General features: G+C 51.6%; 1 protein-coding gene across 6 annotated transcripts in view; it reads left to right on the forward strand.

Moving 5' to 3' along the window:
• The window catches only part of jarid2b (jumonji and AT-rich interaction domain containing 2b), a 57874-nt gene extending 43220 nt beyond the window's left edge, over positions 1-14654 (forward strand). For all 6 annotated transcript variants that reach the window (XM_085900290.1, XM_085900292.1, XM_085900293.1 and 3 more), the window contains 17 exons: positions 334-454; positions 3425-3702; positions 6139-6357; positions 6513-6724; positions 7352-8711; positions 9130-9350; positions 9428-9706; positions 9959-10051; positions 10122-10240; positions 10315-10385; positions 10566-10680; positions 10764-10869; positions 11823-12005; positions 12110-12240; positions 12324-12492; positions 12907-13014; positions 13091-14654. In XM_085900290.1, the coding sequence (XP_085756416.1) occupies positions 334-454; positions 3425-3702; positions 6139-6357; positions 6513-6724; positions 7352-8711; positions 9130-9350; positions 9428-9706; positions 9959-10051; positions 10122-10240; positions 10315-10385; positions 10566-10680; positions 10764-10869; positions 11823-12005; positions 12110-12240; positions 12324-12492; positions 12907-13014; positions 13091-13330 (4025 nt within the window). In that variant the 3' untranslated portion in view covers positions 13331-14654. The remainder of the gene's footprint in view (positions 1-333; positions 455-3424; positions 3703-6138; positions 6358-6512; positions 6725-7351; positions 8712-9129; positions 9351-9427; positions 9707-9958; positions 10052-10121; positions 10241-10314; positions 10386-10565; positions 10681-10763; positions 10870-11822; positions 12006-12109; positions 12241-12323; positions 12493-12906; positions 13015-13090) is intronic.
• The last annotated feature ends 758 nt before the right edge of the window (positions 14655-15412 follow it).

A 15412-nucleotide genomic window follows, 5' to 3' on the forward strand; every position in this document is an offset into this window, starting at 1 on the left:
ACTCATTTCCTCCCACCCACTACAATGAATGAGCTTGCACCTCGGTCTTACTCATCTCTCTTCCCGACCACAAAGGCGCTCGCTCGCTCGCTCGCCCTATGACTTGGCCGTTCCTCACGAGCGCAGACTTGTTTGAGATGGCATCTGTAATCAGTTTCCATCCATTTGAGCTAAAAGAATGAAATTAAATTAAATTTCAGCTAAAATATGAAAAGAATCAAAGAGTGAAATGTTTCAAAATGAAATGAAATGAAATGGATTTTCATTCCAGTGTGCCAAGCAGCACGTGGGTGATCGGGAACAAGTTTGCTAACTTTTTGGCCCTCATTTCAGGCTCCTTAGCCAACGGCTCCAGCATGATTGCCGGCCACAAAGACGGTGGCTCGCTGCACGCGTTGGGCCTGGGCGAGGGCGAGGGCGGCGACCTCTCCGAGGACGGCCCGGCAAAGAAGAGGTGAGACACTGGCGATGGCTGTGGCAGGTGTGCGTCTTGTTGTTTTTGTTATGCACGTTGACAGGCCATCAAGGCGGGAGGTGGGGGGGGGGGGGGGGGTGTGTCTGGGGGCACACTAGCAGATGTCCTTGGGTAATGAGGAGCCCATTCAGCAGCACCTGCCCCCTCCGCCACATGATAGTGAAAATGGAGTGGCTCCCTCCTGCTCGTAAGACGAAGCCACTTGAGGGACATGGACATGGCCATTTATTTGTGTGTAGGGTGGAGCATGATGGAAAATGTTTGCCAACACACCATCAAAAACTCCCCCGAGTTTTTTTTTTGTTTTAAATGCAGCTCCTGTCGCCAGCCTAACCTGGCAATGTGACATTTTGCTCAACTTTTCTATCTTTTACCTCCTTCAAGTCTTTCACTTGGTTCCAAGTGGCCATTTTAGGGAGACTGGACAGACGGACATGCGATTTGATTTTGTGGCTCGCTGTTAAACCTGAATGACTAATAACTGAGCTCCACAAGGTCCGAGCCTTGTCTCCTGGCCACGTCTGACTAAAGAGCAAGTGACCTGGCAGAAAAGCATCAAAAATCCATGGAAGGTGTATTCTGCACTCCCGCGCTTTCAGGTTCAGCCGGAGTGCAACCCGCTTCACGTTTCATTTGCGCATGTGGAGGCTTTTTCCGGCCGATGCTAATGAAACGGCGTCTGGAGCAGCGCTTGGCAGCCACAAAATGTGAAGCGACGAGCGATTGTGACTGCGCCAGCAACTTTTGCAGCTGCCAAAGCAGAAGGACAGGTGCGAAAGAGCGTCAACGCTGGCTGGCTGGCTGGCTGGCTGGCTGGCTGGCTGGCTGGCTGGCTGGCTGGCTGGCTGGCTGGCTGGCTGGCTGGCTGGCTGGCCTTTTAGAAGTCTTTGAGAGTTATCGTGTGTTTGCCTTCCCATGCCCCAGACGAGCGCCGCGAACGGATCCTTTCAACACAAGGGGGGGGGGGGGGGGGGGTTGCCTGCCGGCTGCCAAAACACCGCCTCAGCCCTTCTGATGTGATTTACTGACTTTTTTTTTTAACCCGCCTCGCTTTCTTTTCTTTTTTTGCACCGTCCGTGGAGCCAACGATTGCATTGCATCATCGTCGTTTTGCCAAGTCGCAAATTACGACGGTGGCCGACTTTGTCTTTGGCTTTGAGGTGAGGCTTCACTGCTCACTTGTTTGAAGCAGCATGAGTGGCAAGTTGCCCCTTCCTAGAAGGACTTTGGTCCTTCTGTGTTCCCACTGCCACTGAAAAGCACTTTTGGCTCCCTGCTCAGCCAAGACACGCACACACGGGCACCATTTGGCTCAGCTGCTGTCTCTTGTTTTGTTTCTACTTAATGAATGCCAAGTGCACACACACTTGTCTAGTGCGAGCAATATCTCTCGTGGCTAATGCATCATTTCCGTCAAACGCAACGAGGGCCTTAATGCTTCTCTCCATTTTGAGGTGCATGGAAACAGAGTGCGTGACGTGAGTTGCTACATTTCATGTTTCTCTATTAGCAGCAGTGGTCACCTCAGAGATGCCGGCCGGCCGGGGTTGTCTGAATGATTGAGGAGCCCAAAAATCAGCAAAGTGGCACTTGTTGAAACCCGCAGATTCAATGAAAGCCGTGCGTGAGCTGGAGCGGGCTCGGGTCAGGCGGTTCAAAGTTCACAAAGGTCGGCCAATGTCAGCAAATAAATGGCACCGACCTCGATGAGTGATGCGAGCCGCTTTGTCTCGGCTGGTCGCAAAGGACAAATTCCAAACATCTGCCGCGAGGACATTTTTTGTAATGCGCACGTGTGACGGCGGCTTCTGTCGACGCCAGCCACCAGACTGCCCTCGCCCACTGATTCAAGGCACATGCGCTTGCTTCATCCTCGGATGTTGTGGCGGGCTGCTCTTGACGTAAACATGTGGATTGAGCTCTGTTGCAAATAGTTGCACGGCCACCATATGGGGCATCCGGAGTCAATAAGCCAAGGTGCCCACTCTGGATTCGCCGACATCCATCCGACTGCCGGCCGGCCACTTGCAATGTGGGCCATCCGCAAGACGCTTGTCGTCATGACACTGCTAATAAAACCCCGAAAGCTTCCTTCCATTTGTTTGGCACATTGCTCACAGGTATCGGTTACCTCCACCAAGGCACGGATGTCGCCTCCCGTCCACTTTGAAAGCACCGCTGCGCGCCAGCAATCTTGCCCTTTGATTTGGGATCAAAGCAGGAAATTGCTGAATTTTGAGCTTTTTAGGGGGAACGGCGGCGACTTTATTCCACTTGGGATTTTTTTGTGCTTTGATGTTTTCAGATATGAGAGCATCCGCTTTGAGGTGAAGCAGGAACTGATGGCTGAAAAGTGGATTCACGCGAGTGCGAGGCCAATGAATGAACCAAAGCGGGGGACATCTGGCTGTATTCTTTTTTTTTTTTTTTCCCCGCCCCCTGCGTCTCTGCTCTCCCCTCATCGGTTGCGGCGCCTCTCAGACTCGTCCGGCTCGGCAATCGGTCGGATTCGGACGCTTGTAATTGTGTGCACAGCTCCCACCCGGTGCAACCGTCCTTTCCAGCAGGCTAGAAAATGGTCAAAATTCACAGGGCAACGCTCTGTGATTGAAGCCTAATGGGTAGTAGTTTGGCACCTTTTGGCAGGGGGAGGCCAGGGCAAATGGGATGCATCGGCCCTCCGCTCACCATCACTTGTGCGCTTTTCAGCCTGACGGGCAGAAAATTGATGGATCTCATTTCTGCCGCGCTTACGGTTAAACGTTGCAGCGCTCTGTAGCTCGACAAAACCAAACGGAGACCCTGTAAATGCGCCGCATTTACGGAAGATTGATCTGATTTGGATATTCAGAAAGCGGAATATCACAGATGACATCAGAGCAGATGGGAAAAGGACTTGGCATGGATGTGAATTAATGCACACTGGCGTGCTGTTTGTATTTTTTCCAGGCCTCGGCTGCAGGCGCAGAGGAAGTTTGCGCAGTCGCAGCCCAACTCGCCCAGCACCACGCCCGTCAAGGTGGCCGAGCCCGCCGCCGCCGTCGGCGCGGGGCAGGCCGCCCTCGCGCCGGGCGTCACCCCCGCCGCCAACGCCGCCGCCTCGTCCTTGTCGTCCTTGTCGTCCTTATCGCTGTCGCTCGCCGCTTCGTCCCCATCGTCGTCCATCCAGGACCTGTCTCGACGAAAACCCAAAACCGAGGACTTCCTCACCTTCCTCTGCCTCAGAGGTACAGAAACAATGATTACACTCTAAGCTAACAGCTGTTTTTCTACCGGGACTGGTGTTTTGTGTTGTCGCCGGGAGGAATTACATGTCTCGTGTGGTCTTATCACTGATTACATTCCTGTGATGCCAAGATAAAGAACGTAGTGACTCCCACATCGGTCTTTATTCTCATGAGCATCGTGCAAATTTGACACTGCTAAGCTACCGTATTGGCCCGAATATAAGACTACCCCCATTATAAGATGACCCCCTCTTTTTCAAGACTCAAGTTTGAAAAAAGACTTTTTGAACCCCAAATTTAATTTTTATACAGAAAATAATGACATCTGAAACATAACAATGTATTTGAGAGAAAAAGCATGATAATTGAAATCTTGCAAAAACTGTCCATCACAATATCTGTACATTTAGATATGTCAACTAAAGTGCAATGACATTTGTAAATGAATGGCTTCAGGTTTTTGAAATGTAAATAATCCTATCTACAAAATTTGCAATAACTGCATGAACCATCAAAGTGAAGTCTAACTCTAGTCTTGAAACAAATCTGAATAGGGAAAAACTTTGCAATAAAATAATGCAAACTGCTACCGCTATTGTTGCGGAGCCTGAGGACCGTATAGGGGGTTGGGTGGGCTCGAATGGTTATGCTCTTTTCACCCCCGGGTGTCGGTCAGAACACAGGAGGGAAGGAAGACGTGGTTCAGTTCTGATCACAAGTCAAAATGGGTATAATGTCTAGACTCCGAATATAGGACGACCCCCACTTTTTCAGTCTTATTTCAATGCAAAAAACATTGTCTTATATTCGGGCCCAAACGGTATTTTGCATATTATTTCCCACTTTGCGTGAACGGCGACGATTACTCCGAGAGACCGCGAACCTATTTATTGGTTTGTCGGGTATCAAACTTCCCCACCAATTTTCTGTCCGAATCGTAATCAAGGAGCTTTGAATCACTCTCAGTATTGTGGCTGCATTGTGGTGCTTGATTTCCCCCGTGCGAGCGCTGTCGCTGGGGTTCTCCTGCGGGTCTTTGCGGCAGATAATTGGAGCTGTTTTGTCCTGATGCAACAGCGGACTAACGGGAGCGCACCTTCCCAAAGTGACACAATGTTTTATCGAGGCCATTTGACAAGGATGGGCAAGTAACAGGGTACACCTTACATACGTAAGAGAAGCTGCCATTTTGTGCGTCAGCATCAGGTTCAACCAGAAGGTTTTTGCAAAAGGCGGCCGCCGACCAAGCACGCATTTCTACTGTCAGCTTGACAGCATTTCCACTGTCAGCTGGAGGCCGCAGGCGCTATTTGATTAAAGCCACAGAACGGGTTCTGGTGGGGTGCCACCGGCGTCACCTTTTGCATGCGGATTCATTCCAAAGTTGAAGTTGGGCTTCAGCATTCTGACCATTCGGGAACACGTTTTAGCAATACGGCGGCAGCGCCACCTTGATGCTTGCCAATCTCTTGATTTTCTTTTTCCCCGCAAATTTGAAATTCAAAAAAGATTTTTTTTTTCCCCCTGCATCTACTGTCACAGCAACTACTCAAAAATTATTCACGTGATGTCTTTAAAGGATTTCCCCATTTTTCTTTTCACATTTCTGTCCAGATTTTGGCCTGACTTTTTTTTTTTTTTTTATCACTTTATCATCCAATTAAGCGAACAAAAGAAGGTAGCCGGAAATAATGGAAGGTTTTTAATCATGCCACCGCCACGCACCCCTGGGTCTCATTAAAAATGACAACCTAATAGACTCAGGCTAATGATTTGTCACCACTGCAATGAGAAGGGATGAAAAGCCGCCGTAATTGCGCCGAAAGACCGCCTAAGATTGCAATGAAAGTCTCGTGCTGTTTGTATGTGTCTGTCGCTACGAGACAGACGCATACAAACAGCACAAGACTGTCGCTACGGTTGTGTCAGGAACTGTACGCTGCTCAAGCCACAGGTGTGTCTAAATGATACCTTGGATACGTTTGTAAAATTGATGATTGTAGGATATGCTGGTCACTGGCAGAGGCAGATGTCGTTAATCAACAATTGTTGTCAGACAAATTGACTGAAATTGGTCCGCACCAAAGGCCCCGACTACCTATGTGGTCTGTTTGCCATTGACCTGCTGACTCCCGCGGGGTCAGTGCACTCAATTACCAACATTCAGCTAATGAAGCCAATCATTGCAGGCTGATTGGGTCAGCGTGCACGTGTGCGTACGAGTACCAGAAACGAGGCTTAAACACATCTTGTGCGGTTAATATTAAAAATGGACTCACAATCCTCGCCTGTCTGCTTTCAAAGTCTTGAGTCAGCGAGTTTTGCTATTGGGGATTCTGCCCGGCAACCAGTGCCTGCAAAAGCAGGAGTTGCAGTTCAGCCAATCGGATGGTTTGCCCGCCCGATCGCTCGATGACCTATCGTCCGTTTTGGCAGGTTCGCCGGCGCTGCCGCACAACATGGCATACTTCGGCAGCTCCCAGGAAGAAGAGGAAGAGGACCTCGGGGAGGTGGAGGACGATGCCAACGAGGAGCTGAGGAACGGCGGCACGTATTGGCACGGCGTGGCCCGCGGCGGCCAGGCTTCTGCCTCCTCCTGCCACTCCACGCCACGCAAGGGCAAGCCCCTCACACGCCATCCGCTTAACGGCCACGGTAAGGAAGGCGCATACCTACCTTGAGCCATTACAAAAAGAAGATGCGTACCCACCGCTACTATTCTGAGTGTTTTAGAAAAAAGGAACAAACTGAATGAAGTTGTGACTTTTGGCTAACGAGCGCGCGCGCGCGTCTGTCGTCCCGGCGGGTAGTGTTGAGCGGCCACAGCAAAGCAACGATGCGGGAGAGCCCTCGGCCCAAGGCACCCCCGCCGCCGCTGCTGAGGGAGCGCAGCGAGCGGGCCGAGGCCCGGGAACACGTCCGGACGTTGCAGGCCATGGCCGGCGCCAACGCTGCTGACGCTAGCGCCAGCGCTGCGAAAAGCCTGGCCACCAGGAGGGCCGCCGACGAGCTCCACAAGCAGGTCAGACGTGTTGGTTATTGTCGTACGTTGGGTGTTTTTGCGTGTCGCTATGTGCTTGTAGCTTTGTGTCTAGCCCCTATTGTATGTAGTATTTGTGCAGATGTCCATTTTGTGTGTGTTAGTCAGTCGTGTGCATGCCTCGAAAGCATCCCGCTGTGCTCCTCTGTGAAGCGTCTGCCATCTTCTTCGTGGTCGTCTTTTCCTTGTTCCTCTTCTCTGTGTGCTCCTGCACATGTTCCCAGTCTGCCTGCCAGGTGTCAGCTGGGTATAGCAACGCATGATGTCATCAAGACCCACCTCCTTCTTTCCTTTACTCGTCCAGGACAGCAGAGCCCCCTTGTGGCGGCAGTCATTTCATGCTTGCTCTGCAAAAAATGTCATCTAGCTTCTGGATTGTCTTCTGGAAGTTTTTGGGGCCCTTCACAGCGATCAGGATGTGGGGGGGGGGGGGGGCATTTTGATGTCCAACCTGTGTGTGTGTGTGTGTATTTTTAAAATGTAGACAAATCCATATTGTATGATAATAAGGTCATCTCTGACGTCACTCTTTTTGTTCTTATATTGATTGTCTTTGGGGCACAAGTGACTGGTTGCTAACTGTGGCTCCCCACGCTCCTTCTTGGTCAGGTCTCTAGAGTGAACGGGCTGACGCGTCTGAGCGCCCTGCAGGCGGCCGCCAAGAGGAGTCGCGACTTCCGTCTGCCGTCCAAAACTGTGAAGAAGTACACGGCCACCGTGTCCAAGGGACACGTCACCTACACCAAAGCCAAGCAGAGGGAACTGGACAAGAAAACCAAACTCGGCAGCAGCGGCAGCAGCAGCGGCAGCAGCAGCAGCAGCAGCAGCAGCAGCGACGTGACGAACAATCACAATCAGCACAGCCAGCCAGCATCCAGCAACGGGCTGACCCACTCAGGAAAAGCAGCAGCAGCAGCGGCGGCCTATCACAGCAATGCAAAAACCCGCAAACAGGTGCTACTAGTCAACGGGCTGCACAGGCGGGCCGCCCGCCTCAACGGTAGACTGAACGGCCAGCGGCACAAAAACAGCAAGGACGACGACTTCCCCGGGCGGGAGGGTCTGCGCAACTCCAAGCGGCGCTTGGAGGTGTCTCTGCACTCAGCGGTGGAGCCCAAGACTGGCCTGGATCCCAAGAAGGTCAAACTGCAGCCGCACGCGCCGCCAGAGACGCGCAGCGGCAAGAAGGCCGTCCCCATGCGCTCGGTCACCCCCAACACGCCGCTCGCTAACCAACGCCTTTCGGAGCCGCCGCCGCCTCCTGAGATGGCTCCGCCCGCGCTCCCGTCCCCCTCGCCCGTCGCACAACAATCCTCTTCCACACCAGCAGGGTCGGTCAACCAGCGACCCAAGCGAGCATCGGCCGGCAAGCTGATGTTGATCCGACAAGCACAGCAGCAACTGAGCAGGTCTCACAGCCGCGCCGCCGCCACCGCTTCCTCCCCGTCGTCCGGCCACAATCACTCCCACAGCCCCGGGCGCAGCACTACCTCAGAGCCCCGACAGGCCGGCGCCGCCTCACCGCTCGCCAACCGGCCGGGACCACTCAGGCCCCCGCTGACGGGGCGGCCGATCGACCGCGACAAGGAGTGGGAATGTGAAAAGGAGCTGGCGCGGCAGAAGGAGCGCGAGCAAGAGAAGGAGTGGGGGTGCCGGCAGAGCCGGACCGAAGGGTGGGCCGCCCTCGGCGAGGTGCCTGTCTTCCTGCCGGAGGCGCGCGAGTTCCACGACCCCATGGTCTACCTGGAAGCCGTGCGGCAGCAGGCGGAGGCTGCCGGCGTGTGCCGCGTGGTGCCGCCGCCCGACTGGAGGCCCGAGTGCAAACTCAGTGAGGAGATGCGCTTTGTCACCACCGTGCAGAGGGTCCACATGTTGGGGCGGCGCTGGGGCCCCAACGTGCAGCGGCTGGCCTGCATCCGGAAGCACCTCAAATCTCAGGGCATTGCCATGGATGAGCCGCCCGTTATCGGTAAGACGCACTTTGCGGGATCCTTTTGTACCTCCGGTCATGTTTGGGAGTGTGCCGAGGCTCGTTAGGGTCCCATAAAGCGGCGGTGACGAATGGCAAATGACAGGACAATATGCGGGAAATATTGTCGGGCTGGGGGCCGTGAGCCAACCACTCCTCCCGCGATCGTAATTGTGGGCTATAAAAAAAAAAAAAAAAAAGAAAGAAAGAGACCTCGTAAAAACACGATGCCGCTGTGGCAATCCAAAGAGCAAACGTCGCCGAAAGCTTGTAAACACTCTGGGGATTTTCTTTTTTACACTCGCACGGGGGCTGAACGAGGCAGGGCACTGTATACCCAAGCAGGGCTATGGGCAGAGACCGGGGGGGGAGGTCGTCTGACTTGTGGCCTTGCCAATGGTGCGGTTGTGTGGTGCAGGCGGCTGCGAAGTGGACCTGGCGCGCTTCTTCCAAGTGCTGAACGACATGGGTGGCATGCAGCAGGTAATGGACCTGAAGAAGTGGAGCAAGCTGGCCGACCTACTGCGCATTCCCAAGTCGGCGCAGGACCGGCTGGCCAAGCTGCAGGAGGCTTACCTGCAGTACCTGCTGGCCTATGACTCGCTGGGCGCCGACGAGCGCCTCCGGCTGCACGATCAGGTGCCTCGGAAACGCCAACGTGCAGATGCCGCTCTCGGCCGGCAACGAGAACAATTTCAGTATTCCTTTCCATCCAGGTGCTGGAGGAGAAGCGTCAGCTGGAGGCACGGCGCGGCCCCCTGGAGGCTCTGGCAGACTCTGCCGCGCCGGCGCTGCCCCGCTACGAGCCCAAGAACGGGCTGACGGGCAGCAACGGCGCCGGTACCGGAAATGGCGTCTACCAGCATCTAAAGGATCTGGAGGCTCAGGTCAAAGTGGGCCGACGCCGCCTCTTTGCTCAGGAAAAACACGGCGAGCGCGTGGCTGAGCGCCGCGACGACGGCGTCCTCGGCGAGCAGCACAAATGCATTTACAAGGTGAGGAACCACGTAGGATCAGAATGTCAAAGGTTGGCTCCATATTTCTTGTCGGCTGTTAATGATCAGCTTTTCCACAGTCACTGCTTTTGTGGCGTGTGTGGCAAATCGCACGGTTTCATATTTCTGTTTTACGAGGAGAACGCTTTGTTGTTGTTTGGCGTTGACGGAGGAACCATTGCGTTGTCATTTTCCAGAAGTGACGCTTTGGCAACATTTCTTGCGTTGATGCCGAGTGTGAAATTGTTGCAGGGCAAGTCGGTATCGTTGACTAACTTCTTCCGGATCGCTCGCAACACCATGACCATGTGCTTCAACAAGGAGCCGGCCGCCAGCGAGGTGGAGGTAAGCATTATCGCCGCATTTGTGGCCTCACGTGATGCCGACCGACCGATGAACGTGCCTGCGGTGACAGCAAGAGTACTGGCGCATCGTGGAGCAGCGCGACGGCCATGTAGCCGTGCACTGCGGCAAGGTGGACACCAGCACGCACGGCAGTGGCTTCCCCACCGGCAAGTCGGAGCCCTTTGCCAAGTGAGTGATAGACCCCGCCCCGCCCCTCCACAAAAGACAGTCTGATCATTGTGTGGGCGCCCTCTTGTGTGCAGACACGGGTGGAACTTGACCGTCCTCCCCAACAACTCGGGCTCCGTCCTGAGGCATCTGGGCGCCGTGCCTGGTAGGTGACCGGCTCACTTTCCACGGTTCACACTAACAACACATCTGCTCTGGTTTTCTTGTGCTTTCATCGGCACCGACATCACATTTATTTTGAAGTCCCGCAAAAATCGGGTGTTACTTGAAAATGTGGCTGTGACTCGAGCAAGCTCTGATGTGCAGTGTTGTTGTCTGCCCGCAGGGGTGACCGTTCCCTGGCTGAACATTGGCATGGTCTTTTCTACCTCATGCTGGTCGCGAGACCAGAACCGCCTTCCGTACATAGATTACCTTCACACTGGCGCCGATTGCATTTGGTGGGTGCGAGCGCCAAAGCAACTTGACTCGTATCATCCCCGTGTCTGCGTGCACGCGTGACATGTGGTCAACGTGTGCTCAGGTATTGCGTCCCTGCTGAGGAGAGGTCCAAGCTGGACAAGTTGGTCCACACGCTGCTGCAGGCCAACGGGACGCCCGGATTGGAAATGCTCGAGAAGAACGTCATGGTGGGGGCAGCACGCATGTTTGCCATTTATTCGAAATGCGGCAAACATAAGAACAACAAATATCATCTTGAATTGAAATCAGCTCCATCAAGTTGTATCATTTGAGTGGATACTTTTTCAATCATCATTTCTTGCCCTCAATTCATAATTACCGTATTTTCCGGACCAAAAGGCGCACCTTCAATGAACGGCCCATTTGAAAACTTTGTCCATATAAAAGGCGCACCGGATTATAAGGCGCATGAAAAAGAAGCTATACTGCAACCAACTGCGGTTGACTAGGGTTGCGATATGCATCCACTAGCCAATAACCAATGAGCCCTCTGTAAACAATGGCGTTTCTCAAACTATCCTATAAAATGATCAGAACTGACTAAAGTTGGATCTAACACCTTGGTACTGCTTACCTATGTTTCCCTTCCATATTGGAAGGAGCCTATCCCAGCCGTCATCGGGCAGTAGGCGGGGGACACCCTGAACTGGTTGCCAGCCAATCGCAGGGCACACAGAGACAAACAACCATCCGCACTCGCACTCACACGTAGGGACAATTTGGAGTGCTCAATCGGCCTATCGAGCATGTTTTTGGGATGTGGGAGGAAACCGGAGTGCCCGGAGAAAACCCACGCAGGCTCGTGAAGAACATGCCAACTCCACACAGGGAGGGAGGGAGGGCCGGAGGTGGAATCGAACTGTGAGGCGGACGTGCTACCCAGTGCGCCACCGAGCCGCTCCATGAATTCATCTGCAGTCAAATTCGTGTGGAATCACTGATTATTTTTATTTTTTTTTCCTTTTTGGTTTTATTTTTAATGAGCTGAATTATTTAGTATTTTTTTAATGAATGAAGAACTGAAATAATGAGTTTCATTCATTATTTGACCATGAGTGGCCACATGAGTGATGGTACATGTATCCCAAGTTTTTGCTTTTGTTTTTCTTTGCTGTCTTAGATCTCGCCGGAGGTGCTATGCCGCGAGGGCATCCGCGTACACCGCACGGTGCAGCGCAGCGGCCAGTTTGTGGTCTGCTTCCCGGGTGCCTTCGTGTCCAAAGTGTGCTGCGGCTACAGCGTGTCCGAAACGGTGCACTTTGCCACGCCGCACTGGATTGAGCTGGGCTACCAGGCCGCCAAGGTGGATGCCGTCGGCTGTGGCGGAAGGACGGCCGATGGATGGCCGGGCGCCCCTTGCCACAGCTGAGTAATTTGCGCTTTGCCCCCCCCCCCCCCCCCCGACAGGACCTGAAGTGCCGGCGCATCGCCAAGCCCTTCTCCATGGAGAAGCTGCTCTACCAGATCGCCACGTCCGAGTCCAAGCGTGACAACGGGCTCCTGCTCACCACCGTGGCCGCCCTCCTCAAAGACCTCAGGTGGGCCAAGTCCCTCAACAAACATGTGGCCTGTCACATGTTCCCCAAGCATATCATGCCAATTGGCACCGTTGTTTCTGCAGGAACTTGGAGATGCGCCAGCGCTCAGAGCTGTTCTCGGCGGGGCTGCACTCGGCGGCCCGCTACGGTGCTCGTGACGAGGGCCGCAAGAAGCCACGCGGCAAATGGACGATGTTGGAGTCCTCAGAGAGACGTTGCCAGATCTGCCACCACCTCTGCTATCTCTCCATGGTCACCGCTTTCATTTTGTCTATTCATATTTGAACTTGAAGATGCAAAGTCTTGCAAATTTCAAGCCTAAACCCGAAATGGCTTTTTTTTTTAAACTGTTATTTAAAACCTGCTTTTAAATCCAAGTTTGACACCCAAAGTAAAAACCACAAAATTACAATCTGAAATTGAAATAAAAAAATGAAATATCAGAATTATTATTTGGAACGATCAGATGAAAAAATCCAATTGAAATATGTTTTTTAAGTTGCATTTTTTCATTATTGATACTGGAACTTCCTGAATACAAAGTCGACAATGAAAAATGTACAATTAAAAATTAAATGAGAGTAAAGGAAATGAGTATAAAATGACGGTTGCAATTTGCAGTTGAATAAAACTTTTGAATGAAAACATCCAAACTTGTTCTTGCAGGTGGTGCAGGAGACGGACAATGTGGTGTTCTGCCTGGAGTGTGCGCTGCGCTACGTGGAGAAGCACAAGTCGTGCCGGGGCCTCAAGATGATGTACAGATACGACGAGGTTGGCATCAAATGGTGGTGGCGCGCCATTCCCAAAAGTGCTGCAAGTTCAATTGTGTCTTTTTCTTCTGGGTCAGGAGCAAATCAACAACTTGGTGAACCAAGTGTGCGGGCGTGCCATTTTGAAGAGTGGCGGGGGCGTGGCCAGCGGCGGCCCCGTGCCAGTGGTGGGTGGGGGCGAGACCTGCCGCCGACCCGTCAGCCCCGCCAAAGCCTCGCCGGCCAAGCGCGGCGCACCCCGCAAGCGCGGCGCCGCGGAGGTATCGCTGGGCCGCCTGCCATCCGGCCTCCTGCCCAAAGCGGCCGCCGTGTCCTGATGCCGGCTTTTGCCCGGGCGGCCCCAAACACTTCCCGGCGCTCGCTTTGGCTTTTTGTCTGCTTGACGCTCCGCCCCGCCAAATAGATACCCAAAGTTGTTCCCTCCGATTCCCAATGCAGCTCCCGCAGTATCACTTTGAAAACATCGGGGGGGGGGCGTTCTCGTAGCGAAAACTTGAAGGACAATAATCTTGCTCTTTTGTCACTATTCTTTTGGAAATGTTCTTTGATTTTCTTTTTCCCCTTTTGTTTTTTATGGGATTTAGGTGAGGAAAACGTGTGCCTCCAAGTAAGGAAATCCGCCTTATTTTTTGGTGCTGTTGCTTTCCGACATACTGTATCATGACAAATTCAAAATGGGCGACATAACATAAGCCGCGGACTAGCGCTAACATTGCGGGAAAGCTTTCTCTCGCCCGCCCCTCCCTTGTCTGGAGACGTGCAATCATCATTCCATTTTTCTTCCAGTCCTTCATTTCTCCTCATTTGTAATTTGTGGGGTTTTTTTTTTTCTCATTTTCAATGGTTTATCAAGTAGAGCCACTTGTGTCAAATGTGAAAGGTTCGCTATTCTTTAGTTTTTTAATTTCCCCATTTTTTTAATGTTACTCTCCAGCATTTTTTTTTTGTACATAATACATACTTGAGCCCAGTGAGGAAGGACACCAAGAAAGAGTGATGAAGACGATGAAGAAAAAGCCTTACAATTCCCTTTCTTCATTGGTGTGTGTGCTGACAACAGGGTCGCTCATGTGTGTAAAGAAAAAAAGAGGAAAACCCCCACAAAAAAAATCAACGTTTAAGTGCTGCTTATATTGCTAAACACAAGACGACCCCTTTGCCCATTCCCGAGCCAACTCAGCCTACTTTTCTTCCTTTAGCTTTACTATTTTTGAAAATGGGGAAAAACAGCAGGTGAGAAGTTTTTGTTGTTGTTTTCTTAACATTTTCATGTGTGAAACTTTCACTCAGAGAAAGAAAGGTCTCTCTCTCTCCACATGTTGCACTGAAAAAAAACCTTCGTTTTGTTGTTGGTCATCATCTCACCTACACAGAAGACTGAAACTTTTTTAGGACTATTTAAGGCAAAATGCTGATGTCAATAATGAAATAAAAAAAAAAGGGTGGTTAAGTTTTTATTGCCTTAACCTTGTTTGGTTTTTGATACAAACGTCTGAAAGTGCTCGCTGACTAAAAGCGAGCCTCTTAATTTATTGGTCTAGACTCTGATTACTTGTTTTTCTTTTTGCCTTTTGCAGTATGTTTTTACCTGAGGTTGAATAAAAACTTGCCAACAATTCACTGGCAAGCCTTTGCACCTTTCTCACAGCCACAACCCGTTTCTCCCCCCGTATTGACCCAATTAATTTACATGCATATTTTTTTTTATTTTGTAAAAAAAGCCTTACTAAACATTGTTAGAGTGATGCTCACTAACTTATTCTTGCAAGAACCACAACGGGAGACATTATGCCCTTTTTAAGCACTTGCAAGTGGAGAGTCATTCGGCGCTGTGCATACAGCGATGATCGAATGAGGTCTGACTCAGGCCTCTTGCAAGAGCGTTTTTATTGAGAGAAACAGGGTGGGGGTATGAGTGGACAGGATGGGGGGGCGGGTGAAACCCGTGGCCTCTGATCAAATCATAGCAGGGGTTGTTTTATGATGTTGAGTAAACAGAACAACTTTGATTGCGTCCTCTGCAGCTGGTCAATCAGTTCAAAGGCACTTTGTTCTACTACTTTGTTAAGACAGGACAAGCTAGGTTAATTATTACAGGTTACATTCCAACATAATAATAGGATCAAACTAATCTATCAACCCTAACAAACATGGTCATTAAAAAAAGCCATACTATACATGTTTTTTTATTTATTTAATTTTTAATTCATCTCTACGTGTACACGGAACCATGTTTATGGAGATGGATGGATACAAACACACTTTCATTTAATTATGCAAAAAGTAAACTTTAGTGCAACTTGTCATGAGCAAAGCGCTAGACGACAGCGAGATGAAGCTGTCGCAAGACGTTCCTCCACGCCACGCCAACACCTTCTGGACTTCATCCTTTCCTTCAT

This window comes from Syngnathus leptorhynchus, chromosome 20, assembly GCF_054491065.1.
Source record: "Syngnathus leptorhynchus isolate UIUO chromosome 20, UIUO_Slep, whole genome shotgun sequence".
Classification (NCBI taxonomy): domain Eukaryota; kingdom Metazoa; phylum Chordata; class Actinopteri; order Syngnathiformes; family Syngnathidae; genus Syngnathus; species Syngnathus leptorhynchus.